The 25,138-nt window shown below is 43.0% G+C and overlaps 1 protein-coding gene across 4 annotated transcripts in view; it reads left to right on the forward strand.

The window, feature by feature from the left end:
- LOC134949248 (cytochrome P450 2F2-like) overlaps nt 1–25,138 on the forward strand; it is a 107,567-nt gene that overhangs the window by 20,292 nt on the left and 62,137 nt on the right. For 2 of the 4 annotated variants that reach the window (XM_063937730.1, XM_063937728.1), the window contains exon 2: nt 21,207–21,384. In XM_063937730.1, coding sequence (XP_063793800.1) covers nt 21,208–21,384 — 177 coding nt within the window. In that variant the 5' untranslated portion in view covers nt 21,207. Of the gene's footprint in view, nt 1–939; nt 1,255–4,772; nt 4,856–21,206; nt 21,385–25,138 lie in introns of those variants that run through there. The other 2 variants (XM_063937727.1, XM_063937729.1) reach the window with 2 other exon arrangements.

The following is a 25,138-nucleotide window of genomic DNA, read 5'->3' on the forward strand; positions in this document are numbered from 1 at the left end:
ATTAGAGCAATAACCAATAAAAATATGCAAATAAAACCATCACCAATGTCCCACAAAAAATACAGCCCACAATGAAAAGAAAAGTGGTGCAAGATGGAATTGTTATTGGGTCTTCCCACCCACCCTTATGTTGTATTTTAAAAAGGACATACACTGCAAAAGAAACCAAGCACCTCAACGACAGGGACTGCCACCTTTGTTGCTGAAGTGCTGGTTTGTTTGGGCCCCCGCAAAACAATTTTCTGGAAGAACCAAAATTTTTATTATTGTTAATTAAATTCATTCTAAAACAAATCATACCACTTAAAATGACAAGAATCACACACTTTCACAACTAATTACTGTTATGTGTCTTCCAGTTTACAGAGGCCAATTTAGCTTGATAATATATTTACATAGTAACATAGTAACATAGTATTTGAGGTTGAATAGAGGCAAATTGCCCATCGTGTTCAACCTGTATGTAACCTTTATGTATCTTTTTAGTCTCTGTGAGCCGGAAAGCACCTGCCCTATTACAAATTTGTAACACAGTTACTCCTTAGTCATTCTGAAATAAAACATACAGTATACAGTACCTTAAGTAGTCTAAACTTGACTATGTGGATAAGATATTAGTATGTCCACAGTCCTTCCAAGAGTTGTTTAACTTGTTTTCATTAAGAGACTTTTCTTATCCACAATACTGTGTAGTTAATGGTTAATAGATTAACAGTCTGTTTACACAAATCAGTTGGTTAGAGCGTGCTTAATCCTTGGCTAATAGGTCAGCAGTCTGTTTAGACCAAAGCAGTTAATTATGGCGTGCTTACTCTTTAATCAGTAATTAAAATATGGCCATGTTTTTAAAAGTGGATTACCACGTCCTTCTTCCGTTATTCAGAGAGTGATGGTCTACTCACTCCCGGCTCTGGGGGCACTAATTTGTCTGTTTTAAAGGTGACACCTCAACTAGACTTAGAGCAAGAAGTTATTGCATCATCATCATCATCATCATCATCATCATCATTCTCTGACGAAGTCTGTGACGAAACGCGTAGGGGCGTGGCTTGCTGACGTGTGTGGTCGTGCCCCCTCCTGCCTCGGTGGTCATCGACGGGTGACGGTGTCCCGACGTGCGGCGGCTGTATCCAGCGGTCTAGCGGCACGGGGCTGAGGTCCTGTCTCAGGAGATCTGCCGGAGGTTTGGAGAATTGCCGGGGGCATATGTGTTTTAAATCATGTGGTATTAAGCCCACAGCGGATTTTGTTCTGGTACGGGCAATTATCGTTGTGTTTTAAACCGCAGTGTTTAATGTGCTTTTAAAATTAAAAAATTGACTCTGCACTATGGAGCGCCCCCCCTGTCTTTCTTTTTAGATATCTATCTTCCCGTGGAATTCCGGGTTATTTGTGACGGCGGGGGAGCCGCGGTTCTATTAAAAGAAGGACACTGGTGCACCCACTTTTTCTCTGATTAGAGAAGTGATTTTAAGCTGCATTGGCTTAAGACTGTTTCATTCTGACTGAGCGCATCTGATTATTTTTCATTTATTTTTGTATTTGTATATATATATATATAAACAAAAAAAACAAAAGTCCATGCGCAATTTAAATAAAGCATAGAATCCATGTGTCATATCCAGTTCACACGTCTCCCACCGTCACTGCTCCCTTCTTCACCCTTCCCCAAGGGTGATGGATATCACTATAGTAACAGAAATAAAGGGAGCGCAGATGGTGTAATAACGTTCTAAAAAATCCAAGTTTACTTCAAAGTTAAACGTACATTTAAAAATCAGTATAACAGCATGTAAGTCATCACCCAAAACGGAGCACACACAGGGATCAACAACAGAGATGGTCTCGAGTCTCCTCCTCTCCCTTGGGGAGAGAGACACCGACTTGCTGTTACAGCCTGCTAAGTCTGCACGGTATCGGGATTACAAGCCGGGAGATGTGAGACGGGAAGCGGAGGATACTGAGCTGGTGACATAGAAGCCGGAGCCCTGAGAGGAGGAGATCCAAAACCATCTCTGTCGTTGATCCCTGTGTGTGCTCCATTTTGGGTGATGACTTACATGCTGTTATACTGATTTTTAAATGTACTTTTAACTTTGAAGTAAACTTGGATTTTTTAAAACGTTATTACACCACCTGCGCTCCCTTTATTTCTGTTACTATATATATATATATATATATATATATATATATATATAATACACACACAAATTCAGTTATTTCAAAAACATTTATTAATACTACATATACTATGTCAAAGTCAAAAAAAAAATATTACATAGAGAGAGCATACAAACCACACACATTTAAGTCGCTATACTTGCAAATATGCGCAGCGAGCACAGCAATATATGGAAACACACGCATTTGCTCGGACATGGCACGGAGATGGATTCGACACTTATTTCATACAGTACATAATTATAATAATATCAAGCACCAGACATCATGTTTGGTATTAAAACAACCAGCTCAATGCGTAGATTAATTTGATACTTGTTATTAAGTTGTGGGACATTGTAGCGGATAGATATGATTGAATGTATAAAAGCTAAAATCACTTTGTTGGGAATAATGGATGATCAAGCAAATCCTTTACTAAGATTTTCAGGGCTGAACCTGATTAGCATATACAAAGGAGAGAGAGAGACCCCTCCCCTAGGAACAGACACACAGGAGGATAGTTCCTGTCTGGGGGGGGTTGGGGTCAGTGTTGCTGGTTGCCACAGAGAGCAGATGTGATGTGGGTGCACTCAGAACAGAGGTCTCAGAAGCATGGCTGGATCATCGCCAGGCATAAAAGGCTAAGTATCATAATCTCAATATCTCATGGCTTATTGGCATAGAGTAGTTTTAAATGTGTGTTTTGTGGTGGGGTAGTTGTGGAATGATGGGTAAGCATAGAGTGGTTGGTTTGGAGAAACAAATGGCTTGGGGATGGTGAGGCTTGCGCAGCTGTGTGAATGTAACTTGTTTGTGCCCTGTGAAGTCTGTGATGAAGTGGAACATTAGACAACCTGTAGCATAGCATTTGTGGTATTTGTTTGCCTATGGAGATTTAATAAAATGGTTCTAGGAAGTTGGATTGAAATTGTGAAAGGTGATTTAGATTGTTTGGAATTGTAAAAATCAGAACATATGCATTGTTTTGAGGCTTGGACATTTTGGAATAAATGGAGTCTTGTGTCTTCTGCTATGTGATTGTGGTGTAGTAGAGAGTGCCATGTGTTTGGACCTGCAAAACTAAAATGGCTGCTGCCGGGTGTTTTCCCCTCCCCCTTTCAACCATGTGTTGCAGTCTTCATGGGAGTTTTCTCAAAATGGAGTCTAGCTTCTGTCCCATGCGGTATTGTAGGGTGTGTATATAGGGACAGCCAGTATGGGTAAGGTCAAGTATTTTCTCCACAAAGACTCTCAGCATTGAATAACTGCGCAGCGATTGTTCCTCACATGTGTAAGCTTCTCTGCAATCATATTGTTCTTCTTGTTATTCTGAGCCAATCTCTCTCAATCTCTCTCTCTCTCTCTCTCTCTCCTCATCTTTCTCTCTCATTTTCCCTTAAATAGTATTGTATTATATTTCCTGTGTAGTTATCTGGTTAGGTAGCCTATGTTATATTGTAGTGTATGCTTTGTACTGTGATTCTTTTGCAAGTATAATAGTCATAATACATATAATAGGTTTTGGACCCTAAGCCCAGGTATCTGTGTATTTCTTATAGTGTTAAGTATTCCCTGAGCGTCGGTGACGCCCAAGCAGCTTTGTAGTTAATCAGGTTACACCAGGTTGCATTTACACTCTATCACCACACTAAGGTTTACTGTATATTTCGTTGTTAATGGTATAGATATAAAGGTTTAACGTCGTAAGCGTCTGCACCGCTGGAGATCTCCTCGTGGTCCCAAGCGTCCGCTACGCTATAGCGAATCATTACGTTAGTCGGCAGCCAATAGCGTGCCTGCCTGTGATCTCTGGGCCGTAAGCGAACGTGACGCTTGAGCGTCTCGACTGCGGTTGAGCGATCGTTACGCATCTGGCGTACCCTTACGGTACTTCTTACGTAGATAGCGTACAGTGTTCTTAGACCTCTTAAAGTGTTTTATATACGATAAATATTTAGCTTTATCAATTGGGGGACTCGTCCTGGCCTTCACATATCTCTGCTAGGTAGTATCAGCAGACATTATCCATCAGCAAAGGGCGGGATCATATTCCTTGCAGTGCTGATTGGATAAGCGTCTGTTTCGCTTAGTAAAGGGTGCTGAAGGAATTCGGGAACTGGAAGGTAGGAACAGTACGTTATCTGTTTAAGTAGGTTTAAAAGTACATTTAAAAGTTGCTGCATAGCCTTGATATAATTAAAAAAAAAAAAAAAACTCCTAGGCCTAGAATAACTTTAGGAGTTTTGAATGATGACTTTCTTTGTGACAAGAGGCCGCATGGTCTGTCCACCATTTTGTGTGACCCTCATGGAGGTGGAAGGGGGAGGAGCAGCGGCCATTTTGGGAAGGTCAAATTTCCCCCCCCCTAAAATGGCTGATTTTCAAGAAATAATCAACCATCCACTGTCAAAAAGAAATCATCATTTAATGAGTTTTTTTCCAATGCATTTGTTTAGTCCATATCATAGTCAATCATAAGAAGTTTAGATACAGTTTAATAACAGTTAATAATAAATTAAATATTTGATTTAAGAACGATACACAGATAAAACAAAGTTTTTTTTTTTTTCTCTTTTGGTTTCCTTACCACCCTACTCTGCTTGGTGCAGGATGGCCATTGAAATGCAATCAGTGAAACTCCCAGCAGTGAAAGAAAAAGCAATTCATATGCAAATTAGAAGCACTAAATAAGGTCTAAATGTCTATATGTCTGTGCTTACATCAATGTATGTTATTAGATTAAATTTAGAATTGCATTTTCATCTGTGTACTTTCACTTATCTCACCTTCCTGTTTGCCATTTGCATTGATAACGTGCTAAAAGAGATTTGCCGCTATTTCAGAGTTTAAGAATAGAGGTAATAAAGTTAAAATATAGACAAACACACAGTTTTGCCTGGGAGATAAGGCGAAGTCAGTGTGGTGTGTGGTAGATGATCAAGGATCAATCTACATTGATAAAAGTATAAATTGTGTTACGGTGGATCTTTGCTTTGCGTACACGTGTCTCTAACAAAGACTTGCGTACACAATCCAAAGGCCGACGCACGCAGCGTATATTACGCAACGGAGCGTCTGTGTACGCCCACGTAACTCAAACCACAAGTTGATTTTAACAGGCGATAAATAGCGCAATGCGATAAATAGCGCAACGCGGTAAATAGCGCAAGGCGATAAATAGCACAAATTGATTTCAGTTTTCCAAAACTTAGTTTAAATACCTTACTTTACTGTAATACCTCTGGGGAGAGCTATCAGACTACGGGAAATGATTTTTCTGATCAGAAAACTATAAGAATGATAGTGGGTTGAAAACGGTATGAGTGTATTGAATCCCGCTTTGTGGACTTTGTGGTCTATGTGATAAAACGGTATTAAATCCCGCTTTGTGGACTTTGTGATCTGTGTGATCTATGAGCACGGCCTGAAGTGAAAACGTGCAACAGAGTGTGATAAAGTTTTCATTGTGTTACGCTCTGGCTGTTTTGGAGCACAGTAGGGAGACTCCAATGATCCTACCATTTATGGGCAACAAGTGTCTATAAGTGGTACGATTGGACCGCTCGGTTGTATGTGTGACCAATAACGCAACGAGATATGAGGTCTTGCCCTCATACGTGTTGTAGGGAGCACAATCAAGCGTGATTTGTGTAAAGAAAAAGGAAGGGAATTTTCTCAGGAAAATCTCTAAAGATAGGGCCTGCAACGGCTACACGTGTCTGCTAGAAGGCGGATCGGAGATACCCGGAGCAGAAGAAGTTCAGTGGAAGAGCTTTAAGGATTTCCAACGAATTTCTGTGTTTGGTGCATTTTAGGAAGTTTTTCTGTGTTAAAAAGGTCCACAATGGAAGCCAAGTGCACGACACAGAGACAGTCGGCAGTCAGGATTCAGACTCCAGAAGCTTGCAGACCCAGAGGGTCTGCTCGGTTAGTAATGTGGGGGAAATATGGTCCCCACACTGAGACCTTTTGTGATGAATGGACACGAATGACTGCGGGGGATAAGGCACCATTTCCCGGGATAGGTAGTTTTGACTCAGAGGTGTTGCATAATTTAAGGAGAAGGATATGTCTCATTAAATCAGCAAAGAGACGAATCAAGCATTATGATTGTTTACAGTTATGGCAACAGGAGGGTGAAATGCAAAGAAATGTAACTCACATACCTAACTTTCATCTTGAGAGGAGAGACATGGCAATGGAGGGGATTGTGGTTGCGGAGAAAAGCACAAGGGTGAACAATAAAAACGCTCTTAGCAACTGTAGTATAGATAATAAGAATAAGTGTAATAAATGTAACAAAGATAATTGTAATACTGTTGAATGTACAACTATTAACCCATGCAAGTCGCACCCCATGTTAAACTTTCCTCAGGAACACCAACAAGAAAGTGAACCCAGAACGATGTCGGCACCTCTTCCAGAAGCCATCACACAAGACATCCAGGTGGACGCGACCCAATCGGTAAAGACTGTAAACAAACCCCCTAATGGAGGGTCAGGTGAGGTCGTGTCCACAGGTACGTATGGTATTATACATTACGCACAAACAAATGTACCTCATATTGTAGAATCAATTCAGAATGACGTTACTGGACTTAATCCTGTCAGGGTAATTGCAGTACCAAATGGGAAAACTGACTCTTCAGGAGTCACCCCCGTCAGGAACATCGCCATGTACTGCCCCTTTTCCCGAACAGAAGTAAGAACAATTCTGTCTGAATTTCCTGATCCCAGGAAAGACTTAGTTGCTTGTCAAAGATACATTAGAGTGCTAGGACACACTGCAGAGCCAAATAACAAAGATTGGAGGACAGTTTTGAGGGCATGTTTACCCCCCGATGTTGATTCATTGAAATTTATCGCTGATTGTAAGCTAGATGAGGAAGTGCCACTAACAAACGAGTATAACCAAGATAATGTAAAAAGAATTAATCTGCAGTTGAAAGAATATTTCCCTACAGTAGTAAAGTGGAATAAAATCTTTACAATAAAACAAAAAGAAGGTGAATCCGCATCAGAGTATTTTCACCGGGCTCTGCAGGATATGACTAGGTACACGGGTATAGATGACATTGACACTAACGTACACCACAGAGAGGTAGCTGTGTCTGTATTAATGGACAGCTTAAAAGACACACTAAAAATCAGGGTACAAACCTCCATACCTCACTGGAGAGGCATCTCGGTGGCTGCATTAAGAGAGTCCGCTATCGAGCATGACCGCAATATCCAAAGAACCAGGGAAGCGCAGGGAGAACGGTTGATGGCGATGAGCATCCGAGCGTTTGAGGAGGCATCAAATCAACCAAGACCTCAGGTCATTGACACTTGGAGGAAACCAAGGATTTGTTATAATTGTAGAAGAGAAGGGCATTATGCCAGCAACTGTAATAACCCACATAAAGTCAGACCCCCTAGACCAAGAAATGAGCAAAGTTATAACACACAAAATTATAATCAGGGATCATATAGGAAAAATTTTGGCCCACACCCATAATGTGCAGTCAGGAAAGGTGATCATTAGGACTGATGGAAAGCCTGAGGTAACGGTTAATAAATTGGGAGGTCATTCACTGAAGACACAGGAATGACCAGGTGAAACGTTGTAAATGTATTTGTGAAGAAAAATGTTTTTCTCTCTCTCTCTATCCCCATCTCTGACAATTATTGGTAAGAATTCACACATTGCATATCCACTTGGTCCTTGCAGAAGTCTACCAAACCCCAGCATGACCTATCCGCCACAATGTATTTCTGGCCAGAAACAAACAGTGGAGTAATGCAGGTGCTGGTGGGGAGGGACTGTTCAAGGAGACCATTAGACACGTAGATATGACAGCCTGATAATGCTAACAATGTTTTCTTAATGTTGAAAAATGTTTGATAAAAATGCTTTGTTTCTCGTTTCCTATTGTTGTTTGTTGTTGAGTTATGCACATGAAGCGTTCTCCCTCTCTTTTGTTTTTTTTTGACTCTCTCTCTCTCCTTCTCACTCATGTTTTCATGGTTTAAAGATGGTATGTCACCCCTCAGTTGGACCAATGGTAATGCCAGATTTTCGCTCCTTACAGAAAGATCGTCGGTTAGGAAGGAATATTGCATCGCCAGAATGTTCGTTTGGAAGACTGAGAGACAGCACCTTTGAGAGGACAGCAGAACAAAAAAAAAAAAAAAAAAAAAAGAACAACAAGACGAGAGAACTTATTATCGTAACAAGTTCTCTCCCCCTCAAACTGTTTTCTTATACCCCCTTTACAAATTTCTTCTTTTCTCCTCCTGTAAGATGGACTTGCCCCAAGAGACTGTGATATGGATTTTCCTGTTGACCATGATGTTGACCAGAGCAGTCTGTTCCGGCGAGAGTACCATGGAGGTCGAGAGGGGTTCTGGAATGGGTTCTGATGATAAAGATGGAGGCGTAGTTTTCCAAGATCAACCTAACCAACAAGCAAAGGCGAGTATCAGAAAACGATCCGTTAGCATTGACCATAGATGAAATTGTGTCGGATTGTTAGCTGAAGAAAACTGTATCTGTAGGCTCTGTAACAATGTCATTGAGGATGGGTGCATTAAGAAATGCCAATCCAGTTTTAATATCCATATGGACCGGCATCCATTGAGTGACTATCACTCCTTAGTGGGTAGTGTGTTAAACAAAACAGATTGTTGGGTATGCTCTCAAGTACCTCAGGGTCATAGCAAATCAGGGCTAGTACCATTTCCTTTAACGATAGAGGAGGTACTTGAGTTAAATGGTGGGAGACCGGTGGACCGGAGGTTTAATATCTCCTGCCCTCCTAGTTTGAAGCTCCACCAATACCATGTGGATAGGTCCCTATTATGTTTCAACATCTCCAATCCCCGAAAACCGGGAAATTGGGAAGTGTCATGGAGTAACCACACCATGACCTTTTCGCATAGAGCAGATAGAATGCCTACAGATACGGAGCTTGTACGCCACATAGCCAGTAGAGGAAAATCCTTCCGGTATAGGTATACCTTAGGAAATAGGATTACTAAAGTTGGAGAGGTATCACCAGGATACTGTGCACATATCGTACAACCTGATACGTGTACTAAGCAGATGGAAGAATTAGGGTTAGGAGATTTCACATGGAAGGTGTGTAATATGGTTATGTCCTACTCCGTCCCATATGTTCTCCCCGATGATGCATATTTCATATGCGGGAGAAAGGCGTACAAGTGGCTTGCCCCAAACTCTGAAGGATTGTGTTATATTGGAAAAGTACTGCCTGAAGTAATGACTGTATCACATGACAAAATGAAAGACATACACCGTGGTGCCCAAGCTCCTTATACTCACACCCATTACGAGCACGTTGTTAAAAGGCACCTGATAGAGAAGACAGAGCATCCGGCCTCTGATCTGATAAGTGAATCCACCGGGATTCAATTCTTAATCGCGTTAGATTTCACCCGCACCGCTAGAGGAGTGCTGAATTATAAATACATATCGGCGCTCGCAAATTTGTTAGATAATATCACTGAAATGTATGATGACACGTTTAGATATACTGGAAGGGAACTTCAAGCTTACAAAACAGAACTGGTACAGCATAGAATGGTTCTTAATTACCTCACAGCAGTGACAGACGGATATTGTGTCACACTGGCAACACAATACGGCGTGAAATGTTGCACATATATCACGAATAGCACCGAGGATCCGGTCGAGGTCATAGACCAAAAGATGGACGATATTCTCCAATTGAAGTGGGAATTTCGCCGAAAACACAATCTCACTCTTGCTGCTGTAGGTAATGAGCTGACTGGTTGGGTGTCATGGTTGAACCCGCGAAATTGGTTCTCCGGTTTAGGAGACTGGGCTCAAGGAGTCATAATGGATGTTGGGAAGTTTCTCCTATGTATCTTAGGTGTTGTCATATCAATTGGCTTGATATTTAGATGCGGTCAGGCTTTAATGAAGTGCAAACAAAGTACAAGAGTGATGAGTTTGAGGAGTGAGGAAACTGTAATTAACCTGGATTTGATCTATGACCCAACGATAGAAACAATGATGTAATGAAAATGCGATTATACGGTCCGTTTCTTTCACCTGTTTCTCCGTTTTTCTCCAAGATAAAAAGACCCACTTGGACGAGGAAGTTGACGAGACGCTATGAAGACAACGGATTGACCAAAGAAGAAGTTTTGACCACTTTAGATACGGACATTTGATGAACTTTGCCATGGATCCCCAGTTTCCCTAGAATTCTTAAACTTACGCTAGCCCAACATTTTTTTGTAAATCTAATGGCATTGACAAAGCTTTTTGCTCGCACCTAATGGGCAAAACAGCGCAAAGAAGACGACTTTCAACTGATACCGAACAAAACTTCAACCGACAGATGTACATTAACCTGACATAGAATACCACTGCATTTTCCATAAGTGTTCTTTATCTTCATCCCTACAACCCTCAGGTAATGACACACATAGTCGATAGGGAACACAGGCACAGATATCAGCAACCACATACCTCCCCCATTCATGTATCATCAACTAAAATGTGCTCCCCCATTTTGTTGCAACCAAAAGCCGAAACGAGCTCGGTAGAGTTTGACAGCCCATCCACAGACCCTTAATACGGGATAAGAAGGAATTCAAATGTATACTTCGCAATACCTCGAAGCTTGATTTAAAACACGTACGGCACGATGATACATGACCCCCCAAACATGGATTCATACATACATACTTCTGCTATCTCACTAGGTCATACCTTTTTCCCACCTTCTTCTCTCCTCCCTTACCCAATCATAGAAATGTATTTACATATGACATATATTTTTCTCTTTTTGAAATGTTTTAGGAAGTGGCAGTTATTGGTGACTGCCAAAGGGTGGACTGTCAAAGTCAAAAAAAAAAATATTACATAGAGAGAGCATACAAACCACACACATTTAAGTCGCTATACTTGCAAATATGCGCAGCGAGCACAGCAATATATGGAAACACACGCATTTGCTCGGACATGGCACGGAGATGGATTCGACACTTATTTCATACAGTACATAATTATAATAATATCAAGCACCAGACATCATGTTTGGTATTAAAACAACCAGCTCAATGCGTAGATTAATTTGATACTTGTTATTAAGTTGTGGGACATTGTAGCGGATAGATATGATTGAATGTATAAAAGCTAAAATCACTTTGTTGGGAATAATGGATGATCAAGCAAATCCTTTACTAAGATTTTCAGGGCTGAACCTGATTAGCATATACAAAGGAGAGAGAGAGACCCCTCCCCTAGGAACAGACACACAGGAGGATAGTTCCTGTCTGGGGGGGGTTGGGGTCAGTGTTGCTGGTTGCCACAGAGAGCAGATGTGATGTGGGTGCACTCAGAACAGAGGTCTCAGAAGCATGGCTGGATCATCGCCAGGCATAAAAGGCTAAGTATCATAATCTCAATATCTCATGGCTTATTGGCATAGAGTAGTTTTAAATGTGTGTTTTGTGGTGGGGTAGTTGTGGAATGATGGGTAAGCATAGAGTGGTTGGTTTGGAGAAACAAATGGCTTGGGGATGGTGAGGCTTGCGCAGCTGTGTGAATGTAACTTGTTTGTGCCCTGTGAAGTCTGTGATGAAGTGGAACATTAGACAACCTGTAGCATAGCATTTGTGGTATTTGTTTGCCTATGGAGATTTAATAAGATGGTTCTAGGAAGTTGGATTGAAATTGTGAAAGGTGATTTAGATTGTTTGGAATTGTAAAAATCAGAACATATGCATTGTTTTGAGGCTTGGACATTTTGGAATAAATGGAGTCTTGTGTCTTCTGCTATGTGATTGTGGTGTAGTAGAGAGTGCCATGTGTTTGGACCTGCAAAACTAAAATGGCTGCTGCCGGGTGTTTTCCCCTCCCCCTTTCAACCATGTGTTGCAGTCTTCATGGGAGTTTTCTCAAAATGGAGTCTAGCTTCTGTCCCATGCGGTATTGTAGGGTGTGTATATAGGGACAGCCAGTATGGGTAAGGTCAAGTATTTTCTCCACAAAGATTCTCAGCATTGAATAACTGCGCAGCGATTGTTCCTCACATGTGTAAGCTTCTCTGCAATCATATTCTTCTTGTTATTCTGAGCCAATCTCTCTCAATCTCTCTCTCTCTCTCTCTCTCCTCATCTTTCTCTCTCATTTTCCCTTAAATAGTATTGTATTATATTTCCTGTGTAGTTATCTGGTTAGGTAGCCTATGTTATATTGTAGTGTATGCTTTGTACTGTGATTCTTTTGCAAGTATAATAGTCATAATACATATAATAGGTTTTGGACCCTAAGCCCAGGTATCTGTGTATTCCTTATAGTGTTAAGTAATCCCTGAGCGTCGGTGACGCTCAAGCAGCTTTGTAGTTAATCAGGTTACACCAGGTTGCATTTACACTCTATCACCACACTAAGGTTTACTGTATATTTCGTTGTTAATGGTATAGATATAAAGGTTTAACGTCGTAAGCGTCTGCACCGCTGGAGATCTCCTCGTGGTCCCAAGCGTCCGCTACGCTATAGCGAATCATTACGTTAGTCGGCAGCCAATAGCGTGCCTGCCTGTGATCTCTGGGCCGTAAGCGAACGTGACGCTTGAGCGTCTCGACTACGGTTGAGCGATCGTTACGCAACTGGCGTACCCTTACGGTACTTCTTACGTAGATAGCGTACAGTGTTCTTAGACCTCTTAAAGTGTTTTATATACGATAAATATTTAGCTTTATCAATTAATACATTACACATTTTACAAAAACTAAACATAAAAGATAACGTAGAAGTCTAAAAACAAATATACTCAATTTATACCACAGAGAAGTACATATCTCACGTATTTTAATTCCCAGATTGTAATAGTTATCCAAGACTACAAACGGCAATTAATATCCAATTCCGGAAGATATCATCCACAGATTAATATTTTTATCTGTACAGCAATATTTATATTATTTATAGCTATTTCCAGCAGTAGATTTGTTATTTGTGTGCAAATAGCCATTACATGCTATACAGTATATTAACTTTGTTACTTTGTTACATTCTGCATGGCTGAATACTGAGGCAAAAAAACAACAGGATAAATATTCTGTGTTGAGTACTAATCATTATATGCTTGAATTACTACTACATTGATTGCAATAATGTTTGCTTATAAACTGGAATTCAACAACAGCTTATGCTTATGATACAAATGCTAACCAGCTGTATAGAAAAACCTGCAATGTTTGGCATTAACAATCAAATACCCATCTGTTTCTGTTTTGATATAAATAACTAATTTATTGCTGTAGGTTGTTGGGAAATAATTCCAAAACAGCTCATGATATAAATGTTAACCAGCTGCATTTAAAACCTGCAATAACAATGAAATGACCATCTGTTCCTGTTTGGATACAAGTAATAGGCCCTACACACTGGCCGGTTTTCTGAAAGATATGAACGATCTCGTTCATAAATGAACGAGAACTCGTTCATATCTTTCAGTGTGGAGACTCCAGCGATGAACGATGCGCGGCCCCGCGCTCGTTCATCGCTGGTCTCCCGTCGGCTGTGCATGCAGGCCAATATGGACGATCTCGTCCATATTTGCCTGCACTTCAATGCAGCCGGGTGACGGGGGGAGTGAAGAAACTTCACTCCCCCCGTCACTGCCCCCCCGCCGCCGGGTCGCTCGTCGGCCGTTTCGGCCGTTGGGCACCTCGGCGGCGCATCGTCAAATGTGTAGGGCCTTTAACAATTAGTTCTAATCGGAAACTGTTACTAATAACATTTGCTGCTATTTGGACACAAGTAACAAATCTGCTGCTGGCGGTTGTCTGGAAATAGCTAGAAATAATATATTGCTGTACAGATAGAAATATTAATCTGTGGATAATATTTTAATTGCAGCTTGTGGCCTTGTATAACTAGTAGAAGCTGGGAATTAAAATACATGAGATATGTGCTTCTCTATGGTATACAGTAAATTGAGTACATTTGTCTTTAGCCTTTTTATTTTATCTCTTACTGTATGTTTATTTTTTGTAAAAAGTATAACACTGGCCATGTGTATTAGCATATGTAATATTAATATATACATATATATATATATATATATATCAATGTATACATCCGGCACTCTGTATGAGGAAAGCATATGCCTGGGTGCCTTCCTTAGATTAATTCAGGTAGCATGCCTTTCCCACCTGTGGCTCAGGTATATCTGGAGAGGACAGAGGCGGCACTCCGAGGACTTTGAAAAATAGTTTATGTGCAAAGCATAGCAAATCAAATGTGTACAAACAATGGAAAAAACATGGAGGTCTTACAACGTTTCAAGGCAGCAAGCCTTTTCTTCAGGTAAGGTGACCCATGTAGAGTGTGTGGTTTCGCTGTTTTTCACCACACACTCTACATGGGTCACCTTACCTGAAGAAAAGGCTTGCTGCCTTGAAACGTTGTAAGACCTCCATGTTTTTTCCATTGTTTGTACACATTTGATTTGCTATGCTTTGCACATAAACTATTTTTCAAAGTCCTCGGAGTGCCGCCTCTGTCCTCTCCAGATATACCTGAGCCACAGGTGGGAAAGGCATGCTACCCATATATATATATATATATATAAATTTAATTTGTGTGTGTTTATGTATGGGCAGTACGGATGGTGTAATGGTTAGCATTACTGCCTCACAGCACTGAGGTAATGGGTTCAATTCCCACCATGGCCCTAACTGTGTGGAGTTTGTATATTCTCCCCGTACTTGCGTGGGTTTCCTCCGGGTGTTCCGGTTTCCTCCCACAATCCAAAAATATACTGGTAGGTTAATTGGCTCCCAACAGCAGTATAGCATGAATGTGTCTGTGTGTACATGTGATATGGAATATAGATTGTAAGCTCCACTGGGGCAGGGACTGATGTGAATGGCAAATTCTCTGTAAAGCGCTGCGGAATATGTGTGCGCTATATAAATAACTGGTAATAAATAAATAAATAAATGTATATATATGTATATATATATATATATGTGTGTGTGTGTGTATACATATATATATATATATATATAACATCTCCTATATATTTGCCCAGATCTGTGATTCTGGGTGTGGCTAGGAGCTCTCATTTGGTTAGCGGCAGGTCTATCACACCCAGCCCACAGCTGATTGGCCAAGAAACGCCCTCCCACACAGGTTACATCCAATGGAAGGCTCTGCCCTTTGGCTGCTGTGTGTTCCCTGGACTCCACTCAGCTGCAGAGGGTCTCACCGTCGGGGGGAAGCTGCGGTGCCTGTGTGACCCCAGACTGAGTGCATCATGTATATACAGTACTGTATTATATGTCTGACCCTTATCACTGCAGCAGCAGTCCCTGCTTTCCTGGTGCAGTCCCAACTTTTGTGTGACCACAGCCTGGTTACAGCATGTATATACTGTATTATATGTCTGACCCTTATCACTGCAGCAGCAATCCCTGCTTTCCTGGAGCAGTCCCAACTTTTGTGTAACCCCAGCATGGGTACAGCATGCATCTCCTATATATTTGCCCAGATCTGTGACTCTGTGGCTCATTTCCTAATGCTGGGCATGGCAAGGTGCTCTCATTGGGTTAGTGGCAGGTCTATCACACCCAGCCCACAGCTGATTGGCTAAGAAACGCCCTCCCACACAGGTTACATCCAATGGGAGGCTCTGCCCTTTGGCTGCTGTGTGTTCCCAGAACTCCACTCGGCTGCAGAGGGACTCGCCATTGGGGGGAAGCTGCGGTGCCTGGGCTGGGCACAGGAGTCTTCATTGCCTGCTGCAGAGAGCACCAACAAAGGTAAGCAGTATAGCTGCTTCCAGGAGGAGAAGCTGGAGAAGCATTACCCACACCTATCCCTCCGGCCCCTCCCCCCATTCACGGCACCCCCTCCCCCACCCCTCCCCCATGGTGGCTCCGGTCCTCCTCCCCCACCCATGGCATCCCTGCACCCACCCCTCCCCAACCCATGGCACCCCCACAACTTCCCCTCCCCATCTGTGGTGGCTCTGGACCCCCCTCCTCCACCCACAGAACCCCCACACCTGCCCCTCCCACACCAGCAGCACCCCCACACCTGCCCCTACCCCGACCATGGAACCCCCCAACTGCCCCTCCTTCACCCATGGTGGCTCTGGACCCCCTCCCCCAACCACAGATTCCCTGCACCCACCCCTCCCCCGCCCGCGGCACCCCCACACAGTGCCAGAACTAGACATTTTAGCGCTGTGTGCAAGACACAACATCGGCGCCTCCCCTTATTTAAAACAGGGTCAGTGTGCGCCATAGACACGCCAAAAATGTTTACATATAATCTCTTACACAGCTACCTCCAGCACATATGTGTGAGGTATTCAGAATAGACTGGAAATGAGTGGAAATTATGGTTATTGAGGTTAATAATACTATGGGATCAAAATTACCCCCAAATTCTATGATTTAAGCTGTGATTGAGGGTTTTTTGAAAAAATAACACCCAAATCCAAAACACACCCGAATACGACAAAAAATTTTCAGGTAGGTTTTGCCAAAACGCATCCGAATCCAAAACACGGCCGCAGAACCGAATCCAAAACCAAATCACAAAACCCGAAAAATTTCCGGTGCACATCTCTAGTACCAATATTGAGTTTTCTGGTTCCAGCTAAGAGGTAAACTCTCAGAAATAACTGCAGCAGTGTATGATACAGATCCGATGAATAACTTGTTAGCGATTCTAGTTCTTGTTATAGATCTATAATGGTAAACTATCTCTGGCTTAACTAATGAACTACTAATTACATTGTTGCTTCTGACAGTTTATAATGTATCCATGGAATTAGTTGGCATCCACTTGTGATCTTGAGTTTATATCTATAGTTGAATATCCTAGCATCTGCATTCATTTTCTTTCTCTTCCCTTAGATGTTAATGCTGTAGGTTAATTTATAGGAGGCTGCATACACTAACGTTTGAGTCCATTATACATTTCATGCATTTAAGTGACCACTTAGTAGAATGAGCTCTGGGTTAACCTCTTATGTCGTACTTGTTTGAAGATCCTCCCTGAATATATGCTAACCTTGTATTTATAGATGCATCAATTCCAATGTAGTTAGACTCTTCTTTGGAATCCCTTGATGAGTATTAGTAATATACTAATATACCGTTCTTTACTAACAGTTCCCTGACTGAGGGTTGGGTAATGCTAATACTATGTGGCTGGCTGTCCTTTCTAGTAATTATATTCTTACCACTTTCTGCTTTACCTTGAACTAACTGTAGTCAAAGGGTGAAAGTAGCTAGGGTGTAACCTGGGGGTATTTGCTCTACAGACCTCTGCTCCTGCCAGTCACTCTTTAAACTCCAGCTAGTCCCGCACTCGTAGAAGTTACATACATAATATACCTACTCATACTATACATAACCAATTATATACTATAGAGTAAAAAACACATATACACGGTAACGTCTACATTCCCTTTTCCCGCAGATATATGCAGTTCCCTTATTCTAGTTAGGTACTAGGGGTCACATGTGCATCGCTGCCGCCCAGAGCTGCTTCTCTCCTCGCTTTGGTGGCAGCACACACAAGCGGCTTGTAATGAGTCAGTTTGACTCATTACAGTGCCGCTGACTTTAGGCCAGCAACTGTCCGCATCCCGTTTGCAGACAGTTGCGCCCTCAGGGCAAGTGTGCTGTGTGCCAGGCACCACTGCAACCGGCCATCAGTAGCAGTATTGATAAAATTGCAAAACTGCTACTGTTTAAAATTGCATGCTGGGAAGCGCCCAGCATGTGTTGCCCCATCCTGCAATGCCTTTACTTATGAAATGCGATTGCATTGCAATAATCGGGAAATACCGGTAATCAGGCTGCATATGCAGGCACACTGGTGCCATGTTTCCCGATGCTGGAATCACAGGCGACATCATCCGGCCACCCCCGAAAATAGCCATGACACACCTGCGTTTCCCACACCACTCTCCACCAATGCCTCGAACGTCCGCTGCCTGTCAATCACTACGTGAGTGCATAGTGACAGCCTGCGCAGGCACAATGCGGTCACAGCGCATGCACAAAATAGTGATTGTAGCTGAATACCCTCATATGTTTGGATTTTAGTTTTGTCTTGCCAAGATTCCTGGATACCCGCACCTGTTCCTGTGAGCACCTGTGTCTGCCAAGCTTAAGGAACTCTGCTGTTAATCATATTACCATTCTGCTTTTTGTTTCTGGACTCTACTTCTGTCATTTCTGTTCAAGTTTATCAGCCTTGACAAGTTCATCAAATATTTCTGCATTGCTTATTTATCCACATCTCCAGTATTCATGCAGCTTCCAGTAACCTGTGTTCTCTAAGTCTGTCTGCATATCAAGTTTACCTGCACCCTCCTACTGTTTGATTTACCACAATAAACCTCATACTGTATTCACGGGATCCGGTCTCTAGGTCGACCACACTTAGGTCGACAATGTCTATGTCGACCACTATTAGTCGACAGTAACTAGGTCGACAGGGTTTCTCGACGGTCTCTAGGTCGACATGTTCTAGGTCGACAGGTCAAAAGGTTGACATGAGTTTTTCACAATTTTCTTCATTTTTGGAACTTTTTCATACTTCGATCCAAGCGGACTACGATTGGGAATAGTAACCTGCCCGTACGCGAGCCATGCGAGGGGACACGGTGCACTAATTGGGGTTCCTGGTCACTGTACGGAGAAAACGACACCAATTTAAAAAAAAAACCCTCATGTCGAGCTTTTGACCTGTCGACCTAGTTATTGTCAACCAATAGTGGTCAACCTAGACACTGTCGACCTTTCATACCACACCCGTATTCACTGCTACAATTCTGTGACTTGCGGTTTAGCCAGCACCCAGTAGCTGCTCTTGCCACTGGCAAGCAGGCTTTTTGCCCGGAGTGCTGCTGTTCTGAGGGAACCGCCGTGGCAAGAGCTGCATCCTGATCCCCGCTACCCGTCTGCAGCAGACGCCGCTGACTGACGCTAGAGGTCATAATTGACTTTTAGTGTCTGTGCGGCACTGCTATGGGAGAGACGCCATGACGTCTCTCCCATAGAGAGGAGCCGGCGGCCAGAGACGGAGGACAGCGCATTAGCAGTTGGAAAGCAGGAGCGGGGCTGGTAAGTATTGTGGTTTTTTGTGTGCTTGTAAGCGGCGCTACTGGGGCACAGCTAAAGGGGTCACAACTACTGGGGTCACAACCAACTACAGGGTGAACTGTTACTGGGGGCAAGTCTACTGGGGGCATAACTACTGGCGCAAATCTAATCTACTGGGGGCACAGCTACTGGGGGCACAGCTGCTGAGGGCACAGCTACTGAGGGCAAATCTACTGGGGCACAGCTACAGGGGGCACAACTACTGGGTATCCGTTCAGATGGTCGACCATGTTATGGTCGACAGTCATTTGGTCGACCACTATTAGTCGACATTTACATGGTCGACATGGACACATGGTTGACACATGAACATGGTCGACACATGAACATGGTTGACACATGAAAGGTCGACATGAGTTTTTTAACTTTTTTTTTCTTTTGGGGAACTTTTCCATACTTTACGATCCACGTGGACTACGATTGGAACGGTAATTTGTGCCGAGCGAAGCGAAGGCACCATGCCCGAAGCATGGCGAGTGAAGCGAGCCATGCGAGGGGACGCGGTGCACTAATTGGGGTTCCCAGTCACATTACGCAAAAAACGACACCAAAAAAGTAAAAAAACTCATGTCGACCTTTTCACGTGTCGACCATGTGTCCATGTCGACCATGTCAATGTCGACCAATAGTGGTCGACCTAATGACTGTCGACCATAACATGGTCGACCATTCATACCGGAACCCAACTACTGGGGGCACAGCTACAGGGGGCACAACTACTGGGGGCACAGCTACTGGGGTCACAGCTACTGGGGTCACAACTACAGGGGGCACTGCTACTGGGTGTACAGCTACTGGGGCAAATCTACTGGGGGAATAACTACTGGGGGCACAGCTACAAGGGGCAAATCAACGGGAAAAATCAACAGGGGGCACTGCTACTGGGGGCACAGCTACTAGGGCACAGCTACAGGGGTCACAGCTACTGGGGGCACAGTGACTGGGGTCACAACTTTTGGGGGCACTGCTACAGGGGGCACAGCTACTGGGAGCAAATCTACTGGGGGTACAGCTACAGGGGGGCACAGCTACTGGGGGCAGAGCTACTGGGGCAAATCTACTGGGGGCACAACTACAGGGGTCACAGCTACAGGGGGTCATAACTACTGTGGGCACAGCTGTTGGGGGGCGCAGCTGCTGGGGGCACAACTACTGGGGGCACAAGTACAGGGGGATAACTGTGGCCATGCCCCTTTCCTATGAAGAAACCACACCCCTATTTTTTACGCACACCTTCGGCGCGCACAAACTCTATTTTACCTTGGGGGGGGGGGGGCACGGGAAACTTTTGGCCTCTGCGCCACAAGGTCTAGAACCAGCCCTGCCAGCACCCAGGGGTTCATAACAATTAGAGGTGGTAAGGATGATGGCAGCAAGCCTGTAGAGAGTTAAGACAGTATGACAAAACAAACAGGAGAGGTGGTTATGATAATAATAGAGGTGTGCAGCTCGGTTCTACAGAAATCCATATCCATCCAAAACATGGGGGATCGCACACATCTCTAGTTAATACCATTCAGAAAGTAGATGGAATAATGAGGATAACAGCAAGACAGGACAGTGAGCATAGCAATCAAACAGTACAGCATGTAATAATAATCCCAGTGATTCATGACAATACTGCGAGACATGTGACAGGTGCAGTTTGTGTCAATGTGATATGATCTTCTAGGCTTGTTTCTAGACTTGGCAAGTCCAATAAATAGTCACACCCATTCCGCAATCATGCATTTGTGAAGTCCTCTCTAAATATACTCCATTTGCTCAGGCTTTATGAATAAACTAGCCAGGGGTTGATTATAATGGTTCTCCTCCCAACATCTTGTAAATTTTAGTCACTAAGAACATCTAATATCTGTTGGCAGGATGGATGTCTGCTCACTATGTACAGTGCTCCTGGTGCTTCTCATCACCTTCTTGGGGGCTAAATACAGGAGGATGATGTTGGAAAAAGCCAAACTTCCCCCTGGACCAACTCCTCTTCCCATCATTGGAACCCTATACAAGATGGACATCAGCAATATTGTGCAGTCACTACTGGAGGTAACACCGAACTGAACCAAAACCTGGTTCAGATCTTCCCGCTGTTCAGAATTTGGATTTTATATCTGCATTTTGGGTTTTGTATTACAAAATGTACATAATTTTAGCGATTTGGAATTGATTTTTATTCATGATTATCAATTTTTTTTGTTGAATTTCAACCAAACAAAAATCAGAATCCGAACCAAAACATTTGAGGGTGGTTTTGTCAAAAAAACACCAAAATGATTGATTAGAACCAAAACCAAAACACGGGGGTCCGTACTTATATCTAGACTTGACTGAGATCATGCCCATTTGTTTCTTTCCTTATTTCAAAAGAGGCAGCGCTCTGTTCATGTCTGCATAAAGAGATAACACAGAGGCATTACAAATGAATGTATATTATCAGAGGAAACCTCTATTCAAAGGGGCAACGAGTGTCTAAACTTTTGATTACAAGTTTTGAAACAGTATATTATTACTGAATATGAAAAGATGCTGAAAAGTCTGCATCTTGGCAAATGTCCTGTACCCTAAACAAATACTACCAGCCTGAACCTTAAACACTTAACATAAAGCCCTGCATCATACCTAAATAAGAAATAAAAGCACGCAGAATGCCAGAGGGCAGGGGGTTTCGAGGCAAGTTCAACAAAGACCCTTGCGGGCTCGGCACAGGTTGTATTGCCACTCTATGGGTGTCGTGGACACCCACGAGTGGGCATGGTCCCTTCTAGTCGGCATTCCAACTATCGGTATTTTAATTGTTTGGGATACAGGGGGAGGTTATGTGACCGTCAGTCTCTTGACCATCGGTCACATAACTACATTCTGTCACAATATATATATAAAAAAAAAAAAATAGAGGTCAAATTAAGGTGGCAACAAAAGCATTCGCCCATCTGCAGCACTAATCATTGATCATAAGTCAAATGCCTAAGTGGTGCAAGCACTTCTACCACTTGCTAGATCACCCACTAGGGTTGCGACCCTTGCCACACCTCCATCAAATACCTCCCAACTGCCTCCTGTGTGTCACATGTATCCACTAACACTGAACCTCTTTCCACCCAGCGCTGCCACTACTCCACACAAATAAAACTTTCAGAAAAAAAAAAAAAAAAAAATTCCACTCCAATATTGTTGTGATTTATCGGTACTGCAAATCCCCCCTAATTTTTCCATTTACAGATGAAGCCACGCTAATCGTGGCTCCATCTCTGCCTCGGCACGCCCGCCTAGGCACGCCCATCACCACGTGTCGCACGCGTGTCCGAGATGCGCCCGCGCCCCATTCACTTTAATGGCATCGTCTCTGTAAACTCCAATAGTGGGGCTAAGCGCCTGATCGCCTAGTCCCGCCGGAAGTGCATGCCTGCGATGGAGCCACACTAGATGCGTATGGCTCCATCTGTATATTTAAAATATCTTACACAGCCATTAATGAATTTTGGAATATACTCTGTTCCTGGACTTTCCTGGTAATGTATGATTGCCATCACCTGTGGTGAGCTAGTTAATTGATAAGAAATGTGTTTCACCACAGGTGATGGCAATCATACATTACCAGGAAAGTCCAGGAACAAAGCATTTTCTCCCTCATGGAGAGGGTCAGGTAGGCAAGTATGCCATCTACAATGTTAAATATTAATACTGTATTCCATGTTCCGCAGATTGGGAGATTGTGGATTGCATTTGGAAACCCCTCTTTAGAAATCCTGCATTTGCCACTGAGATTGCATGCAATTCCGCAAATTGCAGTATGATTGACATTCTGTTGCCATTTGGGACATACTTGCCTACCTGACCCTCTCCATGAGGGAGAAAATGCTCTGTTCCTGGACTTTCCTGGTAATGTATGATTGCCATCACCTGTGGTAAAACACCTTTCTTATCAATTAACTCCCTTACCACAGGTGATGGCAATCAAACATTACCAGGAAAGTCCAGGAACAGAGCATTTTCTCCCTCATGGAGAGTGTCAGGTAGGCAAGTATGATTTGGGGGCAGATCAGGGACAGCAATGTCGCCTACATGTTCTGGGCTCAGTGGCTGTGTTCTTGGATGCAGCTTCACTGGCTTCAGTTGTATCCCGGCCATCCTGATTAAGCAGAGGGTTACTCAGATGACTGATGTTCATGCAGATGATTCAATACAAAGTCCTGGAATGCGGCAGTATATCACAGAAGCCAACAGGAGGTGTTTATTTACATCTGCGGCATTAGTATAAATTTGCAGTTGCAGCTACTGCATAGTGCAGAGGTTCTAAATGCAGTCCTCAAGGCTTCCCAACGGTCCAGGTTTTAGGTATATTCATGGCTCAGCATAGATTGTTAAATCAAATTGACTGAGTTGCTAATTAAGAAACCTGTGGCCAAGTATGAATAAACTTGCCTTGAGGACCGAGTTTGAGAACCTCTGTGCATAATGTGTATCTCTGAATTAGACCCTTACTTAGCTCCTTGTGTTCTAAGGGCTAGATTTACTAACATTCATGTTTTGCCTGAGGTGACTGATCGGTCATGGGTGAATTTTGGGTAAAATTTACTATAATTCATGTTTTCTGGAATCATGTTTTTCTATGGCATGTGGAATCGTGTTTGTTAGCTGTGTTTTTGTCGAAAACGGGCAAATACTCCCGTAAATTGCAGAGTTGAGTTTGGTCCATATATGCAACATATGAGCATATTCTGGTCCATGCTTTAAAAATACGGGAGAACATGCATGCTGCTTACAATTGTTTTTTCATTGATAGAAAGTGTCACATGTGCCAATGACATGCCAGAGCCGTATAGACAGAGGTGTAGCTAGGTGCCATGTTGCCCGGAGCAAGGGTATGTTTTGGCGACCCTCTCCCCTGTACTGACCTGGGGGCCTTGCCAAAATGTGATGGCATGCTACATTTGAAAATAAACAATATTTAAATTGGTGAAGGGGTCAGTTCTAGACCTTGTAGAGCTCATTGTGAAAGTTCCTTTGGTTGCCCCATGTATAAAATAATGACAGTGCACGCCTAAAGCGCACAACTAAAATATTGGGGTGTGGCCACATAATAGTACCAATTCACATTACACTGCACAGTAGTGTCCGTTATTCACATTACATTACACAGTAGAGCTGCTTACACATGTTACGCCACAGTAGAGCCGCTTATATGCCACACAGTAGAGCCGCTTATACACGTTACGCCACACAGAAGAGCCACTTATACACGTTACGCCACACAGTAGAGCTGCTTATACACGTTATGCCACACAGTAGAGCTGCTTATACACGTTATACCACACAGTAGAGCTGCTTATACACATTATGCCACAGTAGAGCTGCTTATACACGTTACGCCACAGAAGAGCTGCTTGTACATGTACACCACACAGTAGAGCTGCTTATACACATTACACCACACAGAAGAGGTGCTTATACACGTTACACCACACAGTAGAGCCGCTTAAATACATTATTCCACAGTAGAGCTCCTTATACATATTACACCACAGTAGAGCCCCTTATACATGTTGCACCAATGTAAAGCCCCTTATACATGTTATGCCATGGTAGAGCCCCTCATACACGTTATACCACAGTAGATTCACTATGGAAATAGCTGTATTCAATTATTTACTTTTTTTATTCAAATAAATTAAAAAACTATGTATGCCCTGACTGACCTGAATTCACCGCCCCCTAATCACTTAATGAAAATAATGCCCCAAATGTGACATCCCACAGACCTGATAATCCCCCCAATCTCTCAATGAAAATAATGCCCCAA

Source organism: Pseudophryne corroboree, chromosome 8, assembly GCF_028390025.1.
Source record: "Pseudophryne corroboree isolate aPseCor3 chromosome 8, aPseCor3.hap2, whole genome shotgun sequence".
NCBI classification, from domain to species: domain Eukaryota; kingdom Metazoa; phylum Chordata; class Amphibia; order Anura; family Myobatrachidae; genus Pseudophryne; species Pseudophryne corroboree.